The 25710-nt window shown below is 49.1% G+C and overlaps 1 protein-coding gene across 3 annotated transcripts in view; it reads right to left on the reverse strand.

The window, feature by feature from the left end:
- Nucleotides 1–25710, reverse strand: part of SEPTIN9 (septin 9) — a 237846-nt gene that overhangs the window by 95947 nt on the left and 116189 nt on the right. For all 3 annotated transcript variants that reach the window (XM_014601895.3, XM_014601896.3, XM_006269202.4), the window contains one exon: nt 7246–7899. In XM_014601895.3, the coding sequence (XP_014457381.1) occupies nt 7246–7899 (654 nt within the window). The remainder of the gene's footprint in view (nt 1–7245; nt 7900–25710) is intronic.

Below are 25710 nucleotides of genomic sequence, written 5' to 3' on the forward strand. Positions count from 1 at the left end.
CAAGATGACTGAGGGAGATAGGACAGAGAATGAGAGAAGGAAACTTTCATCTCGGTGTCACTAGCTCTGCTCCAGTCCAGCCCCACATCACTAGTGGCAGAAATTTTCTGCCATCTGGAAGCAGTTAGTTGGTCAGCACTAAAGGACCTGGAGCTCTCAGTCTACTTGCCCGCAGCAGCAAAACCACCAACAGCCCTCCACAACCTCAGAGAGGATGAAGACTGAAAGGGCTTGGAAAAACGGACTGTGCTTTCACCAGAAAGAGGTCCACATTGCAGAGGTTCAAGCTCATTCTGCCACTGCCTGCCTTGCACCAATTCCTCGGGCAAGTATCAGCACCCCAAAAATCACATAAAAGGAAAATGAGGGACAGGTAAAAAGTGACTTGCCTCACACAGCAAACTGGCAGCAGCCTGGGACAGACCCCAAAAGTCCTGCCTTCCAGGCAGCTGCTCCAGCCACAAGGACACTTCTTCAATGGCTTGGAAGGCATGCAGATTAAAAGTTAAAGATCTGAGTGATCTTCTGCCTCACCGATCTCTGTTGCTGTAAGCCCTCCAGTGACAATCCTAAACCTCCTCCACGTCTCTCTGCAAATCCTAAGCATTCCTGTCCCTGCTATTTATTTTATTTACACTGTCTCTCTCTCTCCCCACCCCTGGAGGGAACTGAGCTGCTTTCTACCCAGAACTCCCTCTCCCGTTTTCCTCACCAGACATCAGAACCAGCAAAAAGAAACAGTTGATATTCTTTCCTTTTCAAACTACATCTAGTGCCCGGGAGTTTGCTGGACAATTCGATCACCCTGGAGCTTTAAATCTGTTCATCAGCAGAGAGCTGCAAATGGAGAGACACTGACAACTATCTGCATCTTCCTCCATGAACTGTCTCTACCCAGTTGCCCTCAGGACTCATAAATCTGCTCTGAAATTGCAGTGAAGATCCTTGGTTACTCAACTCCAGTCTCAACCTCTGTTATATCCTTCACTAGGGACTGCAAAGCAGTTTAAAAGAGGTGAATTAAGCACCACTGCCTCCAAAAATGTAGGTAAGGATTACACTCGTTTTACAGACTGACATACCGAGGTATGCAGAGAGAGCACCACATGCAACTTGTTCAAGATGACAAAGTACATGCAAGGAAGAGAATTAGTCAGGGCAAGTTATACAAAGCTCCTCCTGAAGGATTTGGCTGGCATCTACCCAAGCCAATGGGAAGCCCTCAAAAGCCCTCCATTGTAGAGGGATCAGGGATGCCCATGCCACAGCACTTCAGCGTGTATAGCCATCATGGCCCAGCCTCCTCCCCCCATGGTTCCTGTGTCCCGGAGATGAAACAAAAGGGAATTCTAGCAGCGCAGCTAACGCAACTCCCATCACACCGTCTGCTGAGCCAACGAAGGCAACAGAGCCCAGATACAGGCTTCAGGCAAACAGAAGCAGCTAGTGGGTGCTAGCAGGGTGTCACCGATGCACCTCTCCTCCCAGCCAGGTGTGACCCACACACCTGCAGGGGTCTAGAAAGGGGCATCAGGGAGGCAGTGCACAGGTGTTGCCATGGCAGTAAAAACAGAAGAGAGGCAGTCTCTAAGCCTGCACTCAAGAAGGGAAAACACCAAAATGACAAGCACCCAGCACCAACAAGTTACCACAGGAGCAGGCACGTCACAGTAAGGAAATGCACCAGGGGTAAAGTTATGCTTGCCTTGTGCTGGTGGAAAGGGGTGACAGAGCTCACACGAGTGCCTCCAGCCCAGTTTGAAGGGTGTGTGCGGTCAGTCGTACAGTGGAAGCAACAGTGACAGTGACAATGACAGTGAGTGGACTGAGAATGTAAACCACAAAATCGGGGGTAGGACTAAGAGACTGCGATTGTGTTAGGGAAAGGACTGCAGACAGGTGTGCGGGAGCGCGGTTCCATGGGCGCATTTATTGTAATGGGTGCGCAGGCTTTAAATGTGGTTTGTGTGAAGAAAAGCTTATGCTAGATATAGATACATATCTATATATAAAACTACATCTATATCTATATATATAACTATATAGATAGATATGGATATTTTTGTCAACAAAAAAAACCCCAGTTGTACACAGCGAGCGAGGCCACCACCCATCTGGGCCTTCTCAGAAGAAAAGCCAAGGAAATAACAAACCTACCTACTCTTCTCCCCTAGGACAGAGCCATTCAGGTCAGGCTTGGAGCACTCTAGAGGGAGGAAATATTTGCATTGCTGCTGCCTGCTCTAGGATACATATACTAGAGGGGGCTTCAGTCTCCAGGGCCATCAGAGCAGCATTAGACTAAAGCGAGTAAATGGAGAGGGGAATAAAAAGAAGACAGAGATTTCCAATCTGTGCACAATGCTCTTTGGATTTAAATATGAACATAAATTAATAGGAGGAGAGCTGGGCTAATCACCTTCTGGCTAACAGCCAAATGGCATTTGAAGCTACACAGTTGAACACGCCTGCACTCACACAAACTAACTGCCTCCCCACAGCAGTTTCCCCATAGCTAACTGCTCTGCTTGTTTGGTTTCCTTTTCTCTGTGGTTTGCCTCTGAACAGCTCAGCTCCAGGTGACAGCTCTCTTCCTCCAACTGGCCCCTTCCTGCATCATATGCTTTCCTGGACTCCTCCAGCAAAAGCAGTGGGGCTGGGATGAGGGGTAGGAGGCTAGCAGCACAGGAACACAGCTGAGCTGCTGACAGATGAAGCTCTGGGGAAATAAAGCCAGGCCTCAGTAACAGGCCGGAGACAGCCATGAGCTGTTAACAGAGACAGCCATGAGCTGTTAACAGTTTCCCTTCTTCGCCGTTTGCAAGGTTCTGCTGGAGGGGCAGGAGCAGTGAGGAGTTTCCAGCACTGTGCGATCATCTGATGTGACCCAGTCTCTGGGAGCATTTACCAGCTAGAGGAAGAAGGGAATCGGTCCAGATGGTTCTTCTGACCAGTGAGCCAGGTAACAAGAGTCTGACATCCAGAGGTCCCTGCAAGAGCAGGGCTCCAGTGGGTCCAGAGATCTACTGAGCTTCACCTGTATCCAGAGGGAACACCCTTCATTCTGCACTGCAGATCCGCTTGCCTCATGCTGCTGGACAGTGTCTGAAGACTGTGCTCTCAGCCCTTGCCTCCCTTATGCTGAAAGCAGGTGTGTCACTGAGCTGTCATGAACCTTCAAATAAAAACTCCCTGCAGCCAATCTCAGAGACCAAATGGAAACCCATCCCCATCTTAGTCCCACACAGGACACATTTGAGAGCCTGTTTTTCTTATGGGCTGTTCCACACATTTCCATGGTCAGGGAAGATCTCCAGTTGTTTGGCATGATGGCAAATCACATCCCAGCCCAAGATGGCAGGTCCCTTCCTCCACCCCTCAGCCACAGATGGGAAAAGCCGCCTGCTTCCTGACCAAGAGTCACCACTGCTTTTTCCCAGTGGAAGAGGATGGCTATTAGGACTTCCTGTTTCAGCTACTAAACATCACAGGTCTTTTATGGCTCCTTGAGTGTTTAGTCCATGCCCTTGAACCCTCAGATGCAACGATGGCATCACCACTAGACCTGCTCAGGCAGATTGGTGTCTAGGTAGCCAGGAAGCCTTGGACCATGCAAAATGGTAGCCAATGGAACTGATAGGCTTTTAAAAATCAAGTAGTAGAGCAACCCCCAAAAGGCAACTCCTTTCTCTTTCTACCCTCATCCCAGGCATTCTCCACCCCCCACCTGAGAACCTGTGTGAAGAAGGGTTAAGTTGAGCATCTCCTCAAAAGGGTTCCCAGAAGCACATGCTGTATACCACTTTCATTAAGGGAACCCCACCACTCTCACAGTCCCTATGCTGCAAGTTCCCTGCTCTGCTTGAGCAAACATGGGATTTCTCAGCTACCTGCTCTACTCCTCTGGATCATGCTCAGGAAGCCAAGTGCTGATCAGGGCCCTTTTCCCCTAATGTGGCAGGAGACTGACTGCCAAGCAGGACAAATGATGGGCACTGTCACAGACCATGGATGGAGGGGTCTTTCTTTGTCTGCACTCACTGGTGCAGATATAGGGGAGCAAATGGTATATGATACCTCAGAACGGGGTCCGACTGAAACCAGCCCAGGAAGCAGCAGTTTCGCAGGCAGCTTTGATTTGCCGGCAGAGGAAGGGCAGCTGGAGGCTGCAGGGGAAGCAGAGGGTTTGTTTCGCTAGCTTCTAGGCTGTAAATCTGAGCTCAAGAGGGGGGATAAGGAAGAAGACCCTTTCTTAGCCTTTTGACTCTGCTTCTTGGCTCTTCCATTGGACACAGGGTCGCTCGGGGACTGAAAGCCTCTTTTGTATGAGACGAGGGAGCACGGCTGTCTTGTTCTGTAAATCTTACCCCAGACAGCTGTGCCATTGTGCAAACCTCATCCTCAGCAGCTGTCCCAGGATTCGGGAGCTTCCTTTGGTTCAAAGATATCCCTTCTGACAGGCAGCTGTCCGGGGATTCAGCAGCTTAGGTTCTGTCTCCAGGCCCTAACAAAGAGCCCAATTCTGTGCGGTGCTGAGATCAGCATCAGTGAGAGAAGAGGATGATCTGCACCTCCTTGAAAGTGCTTTGTATTTGACAGGATCAGGCTCATCAAGCATCCAGCTGAGTGGATGGTCTTTGAGGGGATTACTCATGTTATACTAAACCCAAAGTGGGTTGGATTGCACTCATTTCTGAGATTTTGCTCAGCTGTGCACAGTTGGAGACTGTCTACTGACCTGACTGCAGCTGTCCTGGGGGGATTTTCCTTTCTTTCTAAAATGCTACAAGCCCACAAGGTAAAGGGGCATCACCAGTTCTTCTTCACCAGTGCTGCAAGTCTTGGAGAGGAGGGGACAAGAGTCAGAACTGCTACGGTCTAATCCCAGCTTTGTAACCGACTCCCCATCTGACCTGGGGCGCCGGCCAGGGAGACTCTCGGCACAGGATCTTCCAGCCTCCCCTCAGCGGGGAAGCACGACAGTGGAGAGGAAGCAGAAACGACTGGATCCGAGGACAGCAGCAGCAAGTTCTCCAGTGGGAGCTGGAGCGACAGCGACGCAGACAACGGATGAACTAACACTTGTAACACTGTAACGGGGGTGAGGATGAAGGGACTGTGGTGTCAGGTCTGAAAGACTAGTGGACTTGGGTGTGAGTACATGGGTGCGCATATTGTAATGGTTTCAGGAAGCCAGCGGGCCTTTGTACGGGTACGTACAGTATAACGGGTTTATGATTTTCCTTTTTGGTTTATGAATAAGAGTGTAGATATATATATAATTTTATGTATATATCTAAGAGATATATTTTTTATAATAAACTCTCCCATCTGACCTGGGGCAAGTTGTGATGAAAGTATGGCTTCTCTTGACACCTCAGCCTTGGGGGGGACCAACTTGATGTACTCTGAGCCTGATGATTTTCAATGGGGCTGTGAACCTGCCGCTGCCAACAAGATCAGCTACAACAGGACACCACCCCCTATTCCCCTGCTGCAATCCTGCTGACAGAGACCAACTCCCCCACCTGCCTTCACATATACAAAAGACTCGCTTCAACGCTCTCTCTGGGCACTAGGATGGGGAAAGAAGCCTTTTTAGAGGCCACAGTATCCCGTAAGTCAGGGAGAGGGTCATAGGCAGCAAGTTTCAGATGCAGGAAGACCCAATCAGTAGGCACAGAGAGATCTGCATGAGACCATAGGATTGTTATTCCACAGATGGTACAACACAGCTGAGACCTATGCCGGAGGAACAAATGGGCCCAATATAGCTTCTTCATTGGACAATGTAGTTTCCTTTTCTGTGGAAACTTCTGAGCAGAAGGCAGCCTAGTCAAGTGCTAATGCCACCCTGAAAAGCCAATGCCCATCTCCCAAGCCCCAACATAGCAGTGACTAGAGGGTCCAGCTGCCAGTGACAGAAGAGGAGAGGAGGAAATGGTGTTGCCCATTGGATCAAGTGTAACTAGAGGCCAGCATTCCCCAAGCAAAACTACTCTAACAAGCCTCTGAAGGCAACCGGCCTGGCTGGAAGACACCGAGCAGGGAGGATGCAGAAGCTCCAGAGAGGTAATGGCAAATACAGCAGGAAGCTTGGATACCGTTTGTAGAGTCTACATGGCCACAAAGGATAAGTGTAGCAGAGAGGACAGGAGGAAAGAACTGCTTTCAGCACCAGTCATCTTCAACCACTGTTCAGAGCTAACAAAGCAACTAAGAAAAGAGCTGCGAAGGCCCAAAATTGCCTTGTAAGGAAGACTGGTCAACTCCCAGCTGGGCTAGGGAGTGAAGGGGAGGGGGCGGGAAGGGCTGTTTAACTCAGTGGCCTAGCAAAGACCTCCCAGGGTCCAGTTTCAACAGCAACACTCCACCCCATAATTAATACATTTGTGTGTCGTGGAGAGGAGCAGGGTGGGGAGGGGAGGTTATGGCCTCAGACACAAATGCTGCACCTAGCAGAGGAGGGAAGGAATCAATGATGGGGAATGGAAAAATAATTAAAGAGCTGGAAAAAAAGTCTCATGTTAAAGGGGGGAAATAAATGAAGGCTCCAGTCCTGGTGGGGGAGGGCAGCTGGCTTTAATGTCTAATGCAGGATTAATTGAAAACACAACAGTGCTAATATAAAACAGGGCTCCAGCTGAATAGTGGCTCCAGTCCATGACACGGTTTTTAGTCTCTTGTTCCCAGGACCAGAAGGAGAGAGATCTTGATTTCTGCTAATTGAGAGGCTGCTTTTTGCCTCAGCATGACAATAAATATTGACATAATGCACAGCCATTAGCAACAAAACAAAACGGCAAGTAATGTGGATGGCAAGTGCCCTCCAACCACATCACCACAATGGGCCAAAGGTTTTTCACACAGAGACGCTGGCAAGGCAGACGAGCTGAAAACTAGGACTAGTAGAGTCAGAAGTGTCCCTTCTTGCAGGCAGCTGAGGGCAAGTGGACCTTCACCATTTTCTCTTTCTACCTGACGCAGGCTGTGCAGTCTCATGGTACCGTGTTGCAGGGCCACTGGCAGTTTTAACATCCCCAACAGAGTCACCTGTGCCAGAACCACGTTTAGTTACCTGGCGGTATGGAAGCAGAAGCCTCAACACCAAAACCACTCAACCTTGCCACACAGGCTGAGAGAGGGACAACTAGAAGGCTCTTATCTTCCTAGAGGGACAGCTAGAGAACAAACACACGCATTTAGCACCGTATTACACAACCATCTTCCCAGGGATCTACTTACCTTCTTCGCTCTTTGGCGGATGCTCAGCCATTACTGGTTGTGGCTTTGATTCTGGTTGGAGAGGCTGACTGGTCAAGGAAGGCTCCAAATTCTCCATCTGCCGGACTGGTGGGGTTGGGACCTCTGCAGCCTTCGCTACCTGGATTTCTACTCGCTTGGTGGTGACATCGGGCGCGGGGGTGGTGTCAGCTCTCCGCTGAGGCATCTCTGGGATCTTTGAGGTGGGGGCTTCCATCCTCCGGAGAGATGGCTCCTGGGACTTGCCTAGAGTGATTTCAGTCCTTCTTGGCGTGGGCTCAGGAGGTTTGTGCCCCAGCACCTCTGCTCGCTTGAGGCCAAACCTTGAGAGCCCCGAAGTGGAATTCTCCACTTGCTTGGATGAGATATCGATGGAGATTTCTGTTCTTCTGGACACCGGCTCAGGGAGTTTGGGTCCAGAGAGCTCCACTCTCCTCAGGGAGGACTTGGGCGACCTCTGACCTGGCGACTCTCCATGTCTGGCAGCTGGTTCTGAATTTCTGGCACCAAGATCCTGGAATTTCTGCGTGGAGCTGGATACAGCAGACCTGAGGAGGGGGTTTGGGGTTCGTCTTTGTGGAGTGGAGGAATTTGAAGACTGGTCGACCTCCTCAACCTCAAAAGATCTCTTCAGAGCTGAAAAACAGAAATTAAATTCAGAATTCATTAAGAAAGCTGTTTTCTTCCATCTGATGGTATCAAAGCACTCTACAAACATTCAGTATCCTCATGGCCTCCCTCCACACCAGTTAGCTAAGCCAAGATTCATACCTATATTTAACACATGGGGAAACTCAGAAACAGAAAGCTGATGTAATTTGCCCAATAAAACACAGCAGGTAAGTGCCAACTTAGGACCCAAACCCAGGAATCCCAATTCTTAGAAAACAGATGGCTCAGGTCACTAGGCCTGAGATCTCCTCTGCCACAAACCTAGCACCATCACATCTGCCTGCATAACGCTGGGTGTAGGTTGCTGTTGTATTAGAGCTCTCCGCTGATGAGGGCTAGAGCTCCTACACCAGCTTTGTAGCCATGTAGATGACTTCACGAGGCACAAGACAATGTGGATGGGGCTTGGGTTTCAATCTGAATAATGAGTCACTGCTTCTTCCATCCCAAAGGATGCAAAAGTAAATATAGGGGATGCCTTCCAGTAAAATAACACAAATCCACCCTCATTAAAGCATCCAGACCAGATGGGGACCAGAAAGCCCAGGCACACGTGCCAATGAAAAAGAAGGGTGGGAAAGAGAAAAGCTTAAGTCATGTTTTAGTAACAAAGCAAAGCATTTTAAAAAAAGATTCAGAAAGCCCTAATACAGTACAAGCTATCATAGTCCTCACTGTATCGATGGGAAAAATGAGGGTATGTACAAAGGAATAAATTCAATCAGTTAAAAAGAGGGCATGGATTTACTGCAGAACAGCTGACATGGTAACTGTGTATGTGCCCACTGTTACTCAGTGATAAGTGGAAGCTAAGCAGTAGTAACTTAGCCCTAGTGCACTGAGGGAAGTGTAGTTTCCACTTATTGCAGTGTAAGACTGGACGCATGGATAGGTGCTGCAAGTCAGCCAGGCTTTTAACTTGCTATAATTTTTTTTTTACTCATTTGCCCATGTCCTGAGGATCAGAGAGGGTAAACAATGTACCTGATTTTATAAAGAGCCAGCAACAAAACCCAGCATGTCTGGGCCTCACAAGCATGAGCTTAGGACAGAATACTTATATTTAATCAACTTATAATAACACTATGTCTCCACACCATCATTTTGTCTCTCAGCTCCAGCCCATGGTGGCAGTAATCTGTGCACATACACCACCCTACAGCTGTGTGCTATTTGAAATGAAGCTCTTTCATGTCATTGATGTCCTGTCTCAAGGGACCCAGACCACTTCCTGTGGTCCCTTTAATACACAGAGACAGCTTTCCCTACATGATGGGCTATGCAGGAAGCAAGAAAAAAAATCTCTAAAACCAGAAAGCTATATGGGAAAACCATAAGCATCACAGTCTCCAGGACCCGGGGTCATTAGACTTGAACTGCAGGCACTCAGAAGAAAAGCACAGCAATGGAGCCACTGTTGCCAACTCATGTCTCCTCTAACCTGACCGATGGTCCCAGCCCTTAGTTACCCAGGATCAGCCCCAGTCATTTGGCCTGGTTCATGTTAGAACAGCCAGATGTGACTCATTTTGCCCACCCCTTCCATTAGCTCTATTAAGGAAATGGGCATCCAAAGTGAATGTCTCTGACTCCAGTCTAGATGGCCCCTCCAGTCCCAGGTTGCCAAGCCAAGGGAGCATACCGTGAATTCTCAAAGCCAATAAGGAAAAAGGGAGGAGGAAAGAGTAACTCAGAGCCTTCCCATTACTTTGCTTGGCCTTTGTATGCCCCCAAAACTCCGATGTTAAAGCACTCTTAGCCACGGAGCCTGTGTGCAAAGAGAAGCACATTGCAGCCCCCTTGCCTGCAACACAAAATAGCTTGGTGCCATGTACCAGTGGAAACTGGAAAGGGAAGGGGTGGGGAGCATCGGCACCAAACTATGCTTCCTGGGGTCTGACCTCTGCAGAAGTGTGGAGACAAGCAAAGGTAGAGCACAGTTGCACAATCCCTTCCAAACCTTGCAGAGCTGCCCGAGTTCCTGCAGCATCCCATAGCCACTTGCTCCAGTGCAGCTGCAGGGACAGGAACAAAGGATGCGGCATTTTCAGACTGGGGCACAAGCGCTGTACTCAGGCACACTTGCTAGCCCAAATGCTGCAGATTAGGCAAGTGGAGCCCCCCACTTCAGAGGAGCTCCAATCCACCTGGCTCCACCCTCCCGTGCCGGCTGAAAAAACCCAGACAAAATTCCCTTTGCTCCCTTTCCCCCTCTCCCATTTTGAAAATAGGAGCAGGCTGGGAGATCCACAGACGCAAGTTACAGAACACACTGATCTGGAGCTTATTCATCTCAACCCTCGTGCAAGAAGGGTTCAGATTTTCACGGGATCAGGCCCTTTTAAAGCTATCTGCACCCAAGCACTTCTGCTTGGTCACAGCTGTAGACCACTTCCTGGGGCCAGATCAGGCAAAAACTGTCACTTCTGTCTGTGCGCTCAGTAACAAACAGCCAAGGTTCAGGTGTGATGATACCAAGGTGTGCACTAATCATGCACACACTGCTAAGATCTGCCCTTAAAAACAACCTTGTGCCCTCCTTCCCCAGAAGCATACGTGCCTGCCTGAACTATGAGGCACTTATTGACTTCACAGGGAAGGAGAGAGCCCTGTATAGCAAACACTTGGATTCCCAGGGACTATCTATATGTACAGGTCCACTTACCCCAGGTTTCCATCTGTCCCTGCACTACCATGGTCTCATAAAAGCAACGGGTTATAAGTACCTAAGTGACTTCCCAGGTTCACACAATGTGAAATGGCAGCCGAGCTCCCCCCATGCTGTTCTAGCACTCTCAGATCTGGGCCACCTTTCCCCTCCACTCCTCTTCAGGAAACTCTTAAGAGCATTTCCAGTGAAGAACAAGAGACTGCCTTGTGCTCCGTCTCCTGTGGAAAACGGGTCCGTGAGTGCCTGAGTGCAGAGAAGGCCGAGAGGCCTGTGAACTCTCAATCCCTTTGACACATGCATTTGTCAGAGGAGCAGCCTCCGCGCTTGGCAATGGGAACCATCTGCTCCAGCTCTCTGCAGCCTACGGGGTCAGGAAACCGTTCCACGTGGCAGGAACCTCAGCGCCGCTTTGTCAGCAGATTGAAACTGCATCTGCTGACTTGCAGCTGCCTCAGCGTTCGGGAGTTATGCTTCTATGGAGAAGGCCACCCCCTCAAGCTGCAGTGTACCGGGCAGCACGCTGGAGCTGGCTGCTGGGAAATCTCCCCTGCTGCGAGACACATTTGGAGGGTGGGGATTTAGGATGGGGATGCAGCTGCTCAGCACAGCACCAGGCACTCTTCTGCATTGGCGGGGGGGATGGTGGAGACCAATGCAGATTAGACAGCCATGCATGCGCTTAAATCTGGAAGGAGCAGAGTGAGGTTTGAGGCTTGGGCTAAGCTGCGTGCTTTGCTGGCAAAACCTGGAGCTTCTGCAAGCCTCATGTTTCAAGGCCGGTGGAAGTCTCAGGGCCAAATTCAATGGGAAATCAAAGGCATCTGCTGTCCCTATCCTCCACCCCAGCTAACTTAGGCTCTGGCCTCCCATCACAGCTCTTGCACATCAATTCGGCTCAGTCAGCCATGCTCAGAGGCTTAACAGAAAGGGCATGGGAAGAGTATGCTGCCAAGCATGTGCGAATCCAAAGATAGTCTATACAAGAGGGGGACAAGATGGGAAAGGAAAATGGTTAGGGGGCTTGGGTACATGGCTTATGAAGAGAGGCTGAGGGAATGAGGCTTAATTAGTCTGGAGAAGAGAAGACCAAGGGGGGATTTAATAGCAGCCTTCAACTACCTGAAGGGTGGCTACAAAGAGGATGGAGCTGAACTGTTTTCCGTGGTGGCAGATGACAGAACAAGTTGCAGCAAGGAAAGTTTAGGTTGATATTAGGAAACAATTTCTCACTAGGAGGGTAATAAAGCATTGGAACAGGTTACCCAGAGAGGTGGTGGAAACTACATCCCTAGAGGTTTTTAAGATCTGGGTAGACAAAGCTCTGGCTGGAATGATCTAGCATAGGATGGTCCTGCTTGAGAAGGGAGTTGGGCTAGGTGACCTACTGAGGTCCCTTCCAACCCTAATTTTCTGTGATTGTATAATTCTAAGATGGCACAAATCACCTGCTTAGGCTCTTCTATGACCTTGGCTCCACCTCCCAGGGCCTGTGGAGCCCAGGGCAGCTGCAGGCCCCACTGGGAAGGGGCTCAGGAGCTTAAAGCCTCTCGTTACAACAAATCACCTTTAATAAGGGGCACTGCAAAGCAATTCGTGCAGCTTGGGCTGTGGGAATCTCCCAAAAAGTGGTCACAGGTTGGGTGCCAGTGTCACTCTTGGACACTTTGCAGCAGCCCATCCCTGGGCTGTCACAAGCTTTATTCATAAAGCACCCAGTCTTTCAGAGTGGGAATGCTGGGAGTCAACAAGGTCCTAGGACTGGCCTGCTGGTGACAATTCCTCCAGTAGCAGAGTAGGGGGAAGCACTGGGGATGAGAGCAGGGACAGGAGGGCAGCCTGCAGAGGCTGAAGACCATGGACACCTCTGCTACCCTGGAGTGGTGATGAAGGGACAAGGTGCAGTTCAAGCACAGGACTAGGATTGTGGAGATCTCCATTCACCTCATGGGCCTGCTACAGGCTCCCTGTACAACACTGGGCCTGTGCAGAAGTTGGGCTGTAAAAGAGCAGAGCAGTCCAAAAAGGAAACATATCTAACCCTATGAAACCCAGAAGAAAAAGCAAGATCTGTGCATGATAATGGGCTGCAGGATGCTTTGTCAGCTTTACTATTACAGCAGAACAGACAGGTCCCTATCAGGCTCCAGGGTGCTAGCTAGCACTGTACTGTACAAATGTAATAAGGGCCCCACAAGCACAGACTAAGCAAGCCTGCTTCAGTGCCGCACTGGCCAAAGATCAGCAGCTTGACTGCAGCCTGGGAACAGGGCTCTGTTATTTCAATATTATACTTTGCCTTTCTGATTTGTGCATTGCCATCAATTAAGATAAATGACTGCTTACATACTGCATTTGCCACAGAATGAAGAGCATTATCTCATGAGAGGTTAAGTGTCTTGCTCAATTGAAACCACCACTCAGAAAGCATCCAAGCCTTTACTGCTGTCAACAGAAGCAAGTGTGCAATAACTGATAAGTGATGACTTGAGGGAAGCCCTGAGGTGTATGCCACAGCACCCACACGAAATACGGAAACACCAAAGAACTCCAGTAAAGTGAGGAGACAAGTAACACCCTGTCGTCTGACCACACGCTGCACCCCCAAGCGCTCCAAGTGCCATGGCAATGGGGGGCTGTATCACTAGAAGGCTAGATTAGCTATGTGGCTTCCCCCACCACTGAAACGCAGGCATCTTTGGGGTAGAATACAGCTGTTGTTTAGCACCACATACGAATGCTGCCCTGCACTTCTGGACATGCAGCAAAGAAGAGGCGTATCCATTTTAATTTATAGCAAGTGGCAGAATGCCATCTCCTGCGCTGGCATTTGGCATTTGTTAACGCCCTGGTTCCTGTATAGTGTCATGGGATCTTTAACAACTGCTGCTGGTCAGGCTCCTTCCCTTGCCTCTCACTAGGGAGATGCCACTCCCTGCAGCAGGGTTGCAGTCCAGCATAAGGTAGGAACGCTGCTGGTTCAGCATGAATTCAGGGGGGAAAGTGCCATCTACTGTACTACAGATGTCACTTGGGTGAAGAACACTCAAGGATGCAAATCCTAAGAAAAACCTTGCAGGAGGATGTTGCTTTCCCTTCATTTCACTTGCTCCTTGTTCCCAGGATGAACTGGAAGGTTTTCACTGGAGTCACCTGCTGAAATTCTTAGACTTGTTCTCATGAGACTGGGACTGAAACAGGTATTTTCTATTTTCAGGCCTGGCTATTCTAGTCACAGCCACGGGACCTTCTGCTGCCAGTTCTGCATCTCTCATTGATGATGACACTAGAAGAACACCTGGGACCGACCACTCAGGCTCCTGCACTGCCCTGGCAATACCCGGTTCTCTCCAAATATTCCTCCCCGAAGTGAAGCAGCCAACATCCCCAAATGATGTCACTACCCAAAAAGGCATAGAAGCCCTCTACTGCTAATCATTTTGCCACAGGCATGTCCTTCTACTACCTACCCAGGCCTGGCAGCTGACTGCATAGCACAAGGAAATCCCAACTACTGGGACCAAAGTGCTCAGTTTATGGGGGATTTAGCCAGCTGGGAGTTGACATACACAGTGCCAAGGGGCAATGTGTTGAGTTGCTTTTCCGCATTGGAGGTTCCTCAAAGCTAGAGAGGACTCGTATTGCTGAGTAGGACGTCACAGCCCAGCTCTATAATTCTGCAGGCTGGTTCAAAGCACACTGAGATAAATGAAGTTGGCAGGAAACCTTCCTCTGGGCTTTGAATGAGGCCCACAGATCAGATCTCATTCTTTTTCCTCTTCCACTGGCTTTTGCAGAAATGAATCTAGAACCCATTAGCACCACTTCAGCTAATGCCACAGGCCTCCCCTATCATAGGGTATGAGATAGCAGATGGAGAGCTTGCTGACCCAAACTGCGAGGTTTTCAGGGCATCTGAGGCCTCCGGGAAAGCAGAAGCCGGTTCAGAGGACACAAGACAAACTACAACAGGCTTGCTGGTGGCAGGCAGCAGAGGACATCTGAGGGATTCACCCCGATTCCAATACAGTCCTTGCATGGCCAAAGCTCCCATGCTCCCGGGGGCCAGGAAGAGTTGCCTGTGGCAAGCAAGCCTCACACGTCCCCTGTAGATGAAAGCCAATGCATTGTTCAAGCTCTGCAGCTGCCTCGGCCTGTTGAGCAAACATGTGCACATCACCTCCTCACCTTTCTGTGGCTTTGCTTGCCTTGGTTTCTCTCTTTCCTGCTCAGCGTCACCTCTCCTTTACTATCTGGACAGAGCAGCTGAGTGAGGAAAGAGTTGGGGGGGGGAGGTGAATGAAGACCTCAGGAAGCAAAACAATCCCAGAAAAAAAAAAAAGTCAGAAAGAAAAAAAAAGATGGTTTAAAAATAGCCTGCCCAGCCCAGAGCCAAGAGAAGGAAAGTAAACAGCCCTTGTTCCAGGCAACCCACCTCCTGGCTTCCTGCAGGGAAGCTGGCTTATTAATTAAAACAACAACAGCTAAAGGGCGGCCAGTGCTGAAGATCAGCCCTGAAGGCAGGTCTTGCGCTCCCCTTCCCAGGCACCCAGCACAGCAGGCTCCCAAGGAGACCGAGTCGACACAGTCTCTTATAGCAGAATGGCTAATGCTTTATTCCCCCTGGGTCCCCAACCCAGTCTCCTATTTCACAAGACATATGCTCCTTGACAGCTGGCTCAAGAGCAGCTCATGCAGCCAACCTAAATCCACTTCCCCTGCACTTCCATGCTATACTTTTCCTTCCCGACTTTACCAGGGAAGAAGCCTCCTGCATCTCGCACTGCTGCTCAATTATGCAGAGCACAAACCCCTACAAAGTGTGTTTTCTGCACCCGTGCAAGTGGGGGACTCACCCTAAAAACCGCAAACAGCTTCCTTAACATTGCTGCGCCTTGTCAACCTGCTGCCATGTTCTGTCCTAGAAATGGCTCCCTCGCAGTGGTGGCTGAATTAGGCCTGCTTGTATGTCGTAAAGCCTCGGAAATGAAAGGCTGAAGGAACGTGGTATGCTTCATTCCAAGGAAGAAAGATTGCAGAGAGTATGATGGCAGCTTTCAAATATTCAAGAGATGAGGCCATAAGGGAGATGGAAAAAAACTGCTGTCCCTTGTTAACAGAGGGCAAGACATAAGGCACTGGTTTAAACTATAGCAATGCAGACTTAGATTAAATCTTGGGAAAAAGACTTCATGATTATAAAAACAGCAGGGCACCGAAACAAGCCGCATAGGGAAGTCATCGAATCACCATCCTTTGAGATTTTCAAGAAAAGGCTGGGCAGGCATCTGTCACAGGTTGGTTAGGGCCAATGCATCCTGAATCTGTGCAGGGGGTTTGGACTAGATGACCTTGGAGGTCCAGTCTAATCCTAGGGTTCGATGGTGAATGTAAGTCACTGCTGTTATCATGAGCTATGCTGGGCAAATACATAAGTGTGCTGAATCAAGAAAATGTTAAACAACTGGTTTGGATTAAACTGAATTTTAAAATATTTTGTTTTAGTTTGGTTTGGTTTGGCAAGGAAAACCAAAAGCATTGCATTTTGTTAGGCAAGAAGTGCTCTATCTGACACAAAATTAAGTGTCTCATTTGGGGACATGTATAAGAACAGCACAGGGAAAAGCAAGCCAGGTTCAGCACTGAAGAGGCAAGACATAGGCCTTAATCATCAGGGACTAAACAGGACATTTTCGAGTGCAATCTCTCCCGTTCCACTCGGAGCCAATAAGTGCCATTCGCTAGAGCAGGGGTTCTCATACCGTAGTGTGCCCCTGGGGGTATGCAAGACACCCTGGGGACTAGCCGGGAGAAATTGTGGAATGGTAGATTTAATTTTCATTGTGATAATAATTGGCAGTTAAGGAGTCAAAAGATAAAACACATGCTGGTAGGGTTACGCGGGCAGCTGGTAAATCTGGAAGGGAGTATGCAATAAGAAAAAGTTTGGGAACCTCTGCACTAAAATCCAGGGGTCTCAGGACCTGGGAGCGTGTACTAAGCACCTGATTCGACACAAGTTTGCTCTCTCGGTTTCTGTATCTAAGTATTCTATGCAACAATGTGGAGCAGCTCCAACAAGTGCACTTGAGCCAGCCCAGCAATCGTGTTTTTCAGCAAATTTATTTTCTTACATCTGGTCCTGTGGGAGGGACCAGATTTGATATGTTGGTGTGTGGCCAGGGGCTCTTAAAGATGGATTGTTAATGCTTCTGACAACAGGAGGAGACACGGTGGGCAACTCTTCCTCTTCCTCACTCTCCTCTAAGCTGTTTTGCGTTGTGGTTAAACAAAAACATAGAAGTCAATAGAAAACATCTTTTTTGGAGAGAGAGAGAGAAAACACGAGCAACTCCAGCTGTGCCTAAGGGTGTCTGAACACCAGACTCTGCCCTGACCACCAGCAGGTGCTATGGCATTGCAGGGAGGCTGCTATGCAGCATCTGCAACTCAGCAAAAACTCTCCCTCATTTGAATCCTCCTACACACTCCCTTCGCTCTGCACATCCTGGCCTGCCCTTTACTATCCCCTACGTGGGGGATACATATTGCTCACGCTTCTTTGCCTTTTAAGCTGCGCTATCCCAAGGAGAGGGCAGGCAGAGCAGAGCAGAACCTCAGCCTCACTTCCCCTGCACCCAGGGGGAGATAGGAGTCCCAGCTAAAAATGTCATGATGCTGAGGGGGAGAAAAAGCTGTCTCTTTCCTGAAAGGACCCTGCTCTCAACAATTTGGTTTACTAACAATAAATGCATCGACTTTGCCCCCAAAAGGAAGCGCACATTCAGACAGAAATGGGGCCCACAGTTTCCTTTGCTACAGCAAGTGCTGTTGCATGTCTGAGCAGGGCCTTTGAACCCTTTCAAAGGAAACTTTACCCTTAGGACTTTTCTTGACAGAGGTGAGAAAATGGGTTTGCAGTGTGGGTATCATCACTTCCCGTTATTGCTCAGGATTTTTCTCCGCTTAAAAATTGTTCTTTAACACCCACCTCCTCCATGAATCCTTCCAACCTGATGAAGCAACTACCAAACCCTGTCTCAATTAAGTTGCTCTCTGTTTTGCTAGTCACTCTTAGGGCCGTGTGCTGCATGCGGGGAAAACGTAGAGAAGTGTCACTGTTGTGGTGATTCAGTCACACATGCTCACACTGCCTGGTCAGTGAAACGATCTCTAGGAGCACGTGCTGAGCCCCGCAAGGTCTAGACACAGGACGTGATCTTGCAACTGCAGGCATTATGGTCAGGAAATGCGTCTTGCAGGAAATGTCTGCAAAGCCTCACGAATGCATATACAGCTAGAGATGTGACAACCTACATTTGTTGTGCATCTCCCAGCCCATCTGCACTGCCTGCTTACTGCTGCAGTCTAAGGGCATCATGACGCTGGTACTGGTGCCTCTCAGTCACTCCCACCCTCACACACCATGACGTGCCGAGGCAAGGATTAGGTCATCCTCTGTGGATCGTGCAGAGAGAAAGCAAGGTTCAAGGGACAAACGTCTGGTACGCATCCCAGTAGTTTACAAAACAGCTGAGTTCAATCTAAGAAGCTACTGGCAAGTGACAAGGCACGAGGATTTGTCCAGGAATATGCATCTCCTCAAGATGATGGGCCGGATCCAGAACCCAGAGAAGACAAAGGAAGGATTCTTGGTGACATCGGTGGGCTCTCTGGCTCCTATCCCAAGGGTCTGTATTTCCTTGGTTACTAAATAAATCACTAGTGAGGTTCCCCCACACCCCCAGCATATGCTGTATGATGCAGTGCCCATCAGTAAAGAGCTCCCTTTCTTTATGTGGAAGGAAAACCCCTTGGATGACACCAGTAGAACAAGGAGGCAGAGGTTAACAACTGAGGATATCTTTTAAACAAAAGACATCATGTAACAGCCAAGGGGATGTTTTACACAAGGAAATCTCTATTCACAAAGCGCCAGAGGAGACCAAAGCAAACAGAGGGATGCTGCTTCCTACAGGACTTACACTGCTTCACAACCTGAGCCACAGACTCTGCAGACTGCAGAACTAAACTGCTTCCCATTAAACATCCCTCACCCCTCACATGGTTTCTGTAACCTGGGGTTATGTTTGCTTGCCTGCCTAAGCACTAAAAGCTTTTGTTTCATTTTTAGACACAAAAGACTCTTATGGGAATAAGCCAGAAACAGTTAACCTGTTTATTTCATAATATACAATGGCATTATTCTAGAACATTGATTTTCCTTTAAACTGCTACCAGATGGTGACCTTGCGTTCAGTGGGGAGAGAAAGGAGCGGGCATGATTACTGGAGATATCATTTTTCAAATGAGATTAAAAAAATCAAGATCCTAACCATCATGATCAGTAAAAAAGCCCAGATATTTCTCATGAAGGGTGGGGTATCAGACCCAGATTTCTGGCCACACTTCAGTTTGAATCATGACATCTCTCCATCTCATTGCCTCCTGTGGGTTCAACTGGCCACAGCAAACTCCAGCATGTCCTGTCGTAGGCTTCTGTCAGGGTTCCTCTATGCCAGGGGTGGGCAATTATTTTGGGTGGAGGGCCGCATGACAGGCAGCAAGGGGCAGATAGGTATTAATTTTCTAAACCTTTTAAGGGCCCCGTGAGCCGGTTAGAATGGCCTGGCGGGCCGCATCCGGCCTCCAGACCACATTTTGCCCACCCCTGCATCTATTCTCCTAAACAGAAATCCTGGTTTATGGTTGCATTTTAGTACCAGATGAAGCAAAGGGCTATGATACCCTCCAGGTGGGAAGGAGTTATTAGATCCACTAAGTTATAAGATACTATGTTAGTGATGCGCATGCATGTCTTTCGCAAACCAGTTCAATATTAATGAGTTACGGGCCACCATACTGTCTGAGACTCACCAAGGGACCTCCAGAGCGAAGGCCATAAGCTATCACAGCTTGAGCCAAAGCTCCCTAGATAAAGCTACAGAAGTTCTGTCATTTGTGGACACTGCAGTGAAGGAAACCTGTAACACGCTCTCACAAATGCGTAACACTTACAAGTAGAGGTGCACTGATACATTGTTACCACATCGGATTGGTACCGGAAAACTGACTGTATCAGCAGCGGCTTTTTTTGGCTGATGTGGCCAATAATGCCACTGATAAATGCCCCATGCATGTGTGCAGCCTCAGCGTGCAGGTGGCCAAGAGCACAGCCCAGCAATGTTGAGAGCAACCAGGGCCGGCTGGTAAATCTTGACTGAGGGAAGGGCCGTGGTGGGCAGGGGAGGTCAGATTGAGGCCCCCGCGATAAGGGAGGGAGTGGGGCTGGGGCAGGGGCAGGTGCTGTACAACCAGGGCGGAGTGCAGGATGGAGCCCCAAGCAGCTTGTCCAGAAGACTGGGGGGGGGGTGGCTACTGCCCCTGCATGCACCCCAGGAGGGCGGGCGTGTGTGCCCCCAGATCTGCGTGTGAGGCAAGGGCAGGCTACTGCTGCAAGCTCGAGCTGGGGCACCAGCGCTGGGCTCTTCCCAACGGGGGCTTGGGCCAGTCTGTGCTTAGGGTGGGTGGTGGCAACGCTGGGAGGTAGGCTATGTGGGGGGCTGCAGCCATCCCCAAATTCTCCATATCCCCCTCCCAGTGCTGCCACTGCCCATCCCAAGCTCAGCCCCAGCCCAACCCCCCACAAGGAAGAGACCAGCGCTGGCCCTGGCCCCAGCCCCATCCCCCGCCTGCCCTTGCCCCATGCACAGATCCGGGGCCACACACCCCCATGCCCTCCTGGGGTGCATGCAGCAGCGGGAGTCACCCCCCCAAATGAGCAGTTGGGGCTACATCCCATACTTCACCCTGGCTGTGCAGTGCCTGCCTCTGCCCCAGCCCCACTCCCTCCCTCACCACAGGGACCTTGATCTGCCCCCCGTATGCCCTTTCCCTCCCCCACAACAGACTTACCAGCCAGAGGCTGCTCTCCAAGCTGCCCATCTGCATATCCAAATCAGATCAGTAGTGGCCAATATGGCTCATTAAAAATCGGCCACTGGTATTGGCCCCAAAATTCTCTATTGGTGCACCCCTATTTACAAGTCATGAAACAAAAAACTGGAGCCAGAAGCTTTTTTTTAAAAAACAGTTACCACTAGCAGACACGAAGACACCTAGTCAGCATCACAAATCAGGTCACCAAAGCATCGAGCTTGACTATGTCTCCTCTATGCTGGGCCCCAGAGCTCCATTGAAGAGCCTGCCCACTCGCTCACTTCCACCCAGAACACACCAAATCTCAAAAATTAGGTAGCATAAGTGGTTTAGCTTGACCACGAGTATGATCAGAGCTGCTCTCAGGGTCTCTGCCTTGGGTGTGCCCCAAGCTGCTGTAAGTTAGCTATACTGTTTAATTTCTGGAGCTTGGCACAGGCTGAGTGGGTAAGCAAGCTTCTCAGTGGCACTTGCAGGCTCAGAGACAGCATACGCATGTCCTTAGTGATGGTACCTTACCTCCCCATGGTGCTTTACAGACAGTCAGTAACTTATCTTCAAAGCATCCCCATGAAGTATTATCATTTCTATTTTACATACAAGGAAAAAAACCCAGGAAAGTTCAGCAGCTTTCCCAAACTCACCCCTTAAATCAGTGTAGGAGGCAAGAACAGAACTCAGAACTTTTTGGATGCTACTTGGATCAGGAGACCACACAGCTCCCTCTTTCCACAGCAGTTTACTGCCAGGGGAACACAGGACCCGATGGCTTGGAGCGGTATAGTGACTTCAGTGGCATGTGCCTTGGATGTGGGCATTGCTCTCAGGGACCAAGTGTACATCACAAGTCCTTTTACTGAGGTTCAAAATGGAACTAACACAGCTTCAGTGTAGTCTGCAAGCTGACAAACATATTCCACGCACCAGCCCCCTGGCAGGACCATCACTAAGTATTGAGAGTGATACCACGTAAACAGAGAATAGAAATGCAATTATAGAGAAAACTTTGGAGTAAATAAAAGCTCAGATATCTGATATGAACCCAAGATCACTAAGACAAACTTCATGTGTATTCATTTCAGTTATGACGATTACTTGTAATAACCCATGTGACACATTCAAAGCAATAGTAACCATTGCATCATTTTCCAGATGGCCTTTTGGACATTATGTAGATCAAAGCCATCATGCAGATCAAGTCAAATTCCTAGCTTTCCCTTCATGATACTAAATATATAAAAACATTTTAGGCTTAATTCTCCAGCACCCTGCAGTTTGTATACTCATAGCCCAAAGGCAAAATGCTACCAAATCCAAACAATGCAGTTTACAACAATTCTGTAGCGGCACAGGTAATTTCACTGGTTCCCTAAACCTTGTGTATCAACCCCTGGGATTCAAAAACTACCTCTGACACTGACTTGCTGGGTGACCTTGGTCAAATTACTTGCCTACTCTGTGCTTGAGTTTGCCCACCTGGAAAATACAGACAATGATACTTCTGTCCCTCCCAGGGAGACAATGAGTCCGTGTTCACTAATGTTTCTCAAGTGCTTTCAGGCATATAGACAAAAGGTGCAGAAAGAAAGTCATTTAAAGAATCTTCTAGAAACAGAGGTAATAAAAAGACCATAATGTTGGAGATGTCTTATAAGAATTCTGCAGGAGGAATTGCAGACATTTGTGAGTGCTTAGTACCGCAGGGCCTCTAGTGGAAAATGGCTAGACATTTCTTACTAGCCAGCTGTGTACATTAAGATATGTTTAAAAGATCTTACTGAAACACTGGAAAAAAAAATAAGAAAAAACATGCTGATTGGCTTGGGGGTTTCCTTTAATTTTTCCCAGCATTTCTTGCTAGCCATGCTGTTCTTTTAGAGATTCATCAGCAGGTGAATTTTCAACCTCACCTGTGCTTTTAATTTATGGCCAGAAGGTCACCAGCACTGTGGTCTCTCTTGCAAAACGTCATACATCAACCTTTGCTTTGGCAGTGCTGTGCTGGGCACTCATGGAATAACAGCCACAAAGGGTTAATGAGCAATGACTGCTTTGAGCCAGTCAGCCACTGAGGCTGTATGTTGTATGAAGCAGCAGGTAACCCATCGTCTGAGGTAGGCGATGCTGCAAGGATTCGTGCATCCTAAAAGGGAAGGCGTGGGTGCAAAAAAGTGTCAAGATCAAGCAAAGTGGGTGGTGGGGCTTGGCTGACAGAGGATTGATGCCTGTTACTGGAAACAAGACTATATCAGCCTTCATAGTTTAAATGACTCAATCTGTGTTTGACAACATGCCTTAATAGGCAGAGGCACCACACGACTGCTTTTTAAAATACAAGGGAGAGGGAATGACTTAAGAGATCTGGCAGGAGCCAAAGGGAGTGTGGACAGGAGCATTGCAATGTGCCTTACAACACAGCTCTGCTGGTGTTCCCGAGATCTGGCCTGTAGCCCCCTGCTATTCCACCCCTGGGAGCCCTCCCTACCCCTTCTCTGCCAACACAGCTCCATCTTGCCCTCACACTCCCTACTAATCAGGCCAATTCACTCCCACAGGTCCCTCAAGGACTCCAAAGAGTTGGGCAAACTCATCTCACTGATGAGCTTCGATAAGAGAGGCAGGGCAGTGGCATGCCAGTAGCTGTGAGAGAGGGGAAAGGAGGACAACTGGGAAAAGCCCACAGGATCTTTAACAGCCCTCTCTGCCTTCCTGAGAAGTCGCGCTCAGGTCCTGAGACAGCTTGTTCACAGCGGCAGGAAAATGTACACAAGCCCCACAGAGCTTGACAGCACTATAAACACACCCTCATGCCACTTTCCCTAAACAGCCCAGGCAACCCACCAGAGGGAGAAAGGGGGTAGATGGTGAAAGCAACCCACTGGTCAAGTGGTTCCTGTTAAACATCCCAACCAGCACAGGCTTCCATGCGGAAAGGGAAGCTTCAGCGTTGCAATTAGGCACTGTCATGAACCTAGCGAGCATGTGCAAAGACCCTGATGGCCGACAGCTGGTGCCAAGAAATAATGAGGGATTTCTCTTCCTTTCCTCCCCAGTGAACTAAAAGCCACTTAAAAGGAAAGTGCAGGCCAAGATTTAGAACAACTCTTTTGCCTCGTTCAACATGTATATTTCCGACAGCAATTTAACATTCAAGCCCCGACACCTAGCAAGGAAATTCTGATTTTTGCAGTAGGGCAGCAAGAATTTCTGTCCCGATCCTCACTGACTTCACTCCATTTGCCATGACCGTGCTTACTCGCCCATGCATACTCTACCTCCCCTATGGGCAGATCACATCATGTCACCAGGATCAAAAGGCTACATAACTGCTGTGTCCACTCAAGTGACACAGTCTGTTTGAAGAGAAGAGGGGCTTTACTCATCACTTGGCCGGTGAGTGGCAGACTGAGCGGGACACTCTCTCAAGGTCCTTTGCCCTGAAATTTACATCCACTTGCCTTATTTCCTGGAGTCTGGCAATGCTCTTTCTGAATTTCCACAAGAGGATCGTTACTAGGAACTGGGGCTATGCTGCAGAATCTGGTTTCCAAACCCCAGCAACCCACCAGCTGCAGAATAGTTTGGATGTGGGGTCTCCAGTCCAGGAGCTGACTCAGGGATGGGGGAAAAGGGCAATTTCAGAGTCGTATTCAGAGTCCACTTGGGCTCAGAACGAGTGGCTATGGGGGCCTCACAGGCACCCTGTTGCTGCAGGCTCCAAAGACCCTCTTCACTTCTAGCCTCTGACTATTTGCACCACCCAAGCCTCTTCAGCTCTATCTGTAGCACTGGAATAGGGACTGGAATAGGGACTATAGGACTGGAATAGGGACTGGAATGGCCTGTTCCTTATGTGCCTCACTCTAATGCCGTCAGCACTAACAAGGAGATGAGAGGAAGAAAACTGAAAGGACCATGAAGACAGTACTCCCATCTCACTCTGGGCACAGTCCCTTCAGGTCAGGTTTCAGGCACACCAAATCCAGCACAGGTAGCAGCACTTGTACCAACCACTATAATTATCCTCACACCTTCCATCAGCAGGACAGGCACTTAAGGTGCATGCTACATCACTTCCCTCCTGATCCCAGGGCCACTATGACAGAATAAACCCCACTTACTCCCTTGCGTGGGGCACTGCAGAGATTGCTGATCAAGCAAAAAACTGCAGTTTGGAGCGCACCAGGGCCCGGCTCTAAGGGCAACACTGAGAGAAGCAGTACTCAGGTCCACCCTTGACAGATCTATTCTGCCTAATTGCTGCTCTCTGGTCTGCCCAACTGGGAAAGATTTGTTGCATCAGCAGCAGTCTCATCAGGAAAGAGTCCACAGAGACCTGGCCTTAGGGCTTGTCTTCATTGCAAAAGTGACTCTAAGTTTGCACTTAAGCCACCGCTGTCATAAGCCAAGCCAGGGAGCACATGTACCAATGAACAATGCTCACAGTGGCTTGGTTCACAGCATGAAGTGACTGGACTAGCAGGGGAGGACTTGGGCCAACTCCAGCTGCTGCATCCCCGTTGCCTCAGCAGCTGTGCCAGATTTAGGCTTAAGCTACTTAAGATACAGTTTGGTGCCTCACAATACGAGGGGCCTCTCTACATAAGAAAAAAAACCTTGACTCGATATCAAGTTGTATAATAATCAGCTGGTAAGTAAAGGAGATAAAGGAGATATGAGAAAAATGACTCTCTAAATATGAACATTTTCATTCTAATATGACAAAAATATACATACATCGTATTATTTTTATCACATGGGGCCTCTTAAGCTGGACATAGTTTAGGGCCTCAACATGTCATAATCTGGCGCTGCTCAGCAGCACTCAAGCTGCAACCTCAGGACAAGCCAGCTATGTCAGTCATAAAGCAACACATCACACAAACCGGGGTATGTGCAGATAGGTATCAGGCCAGCACGGCACTTAAAGTAACACCTCAAACTAAGAGGCATTTAGAGATGGAAAAAGCAGGTGAGGGAATGGGCTCCATCTATTCCAAAGGCAAAGGTCACACTGGTAGCTAGAAGAACAGCGAGCTGGAGCTTGGTTCAAACAAGAGCTGAGAAACCCCAGAATTCGCAGTGCTCTGTGCTGGAACATCCCTCCGCACACATGTGCGTCAGCCCAGCACTCACAGGTAGGAATCCAACCAAGTCAGGTACTGGTA

The sequence above is a fragment of the Alligator mississippiensis genome, chromosome 8, assembly GCF_030867095.1.
Source record: "Alligator mississippiensis isolate rAllMis1 chromosome 8, rAllMis1, whole genome shotgun sequence".
NCBI lineage: Eukaryota > Metazoa > Chordata > Crocodylia > Alligatoridae > Alligator > Alligator mississippiensis.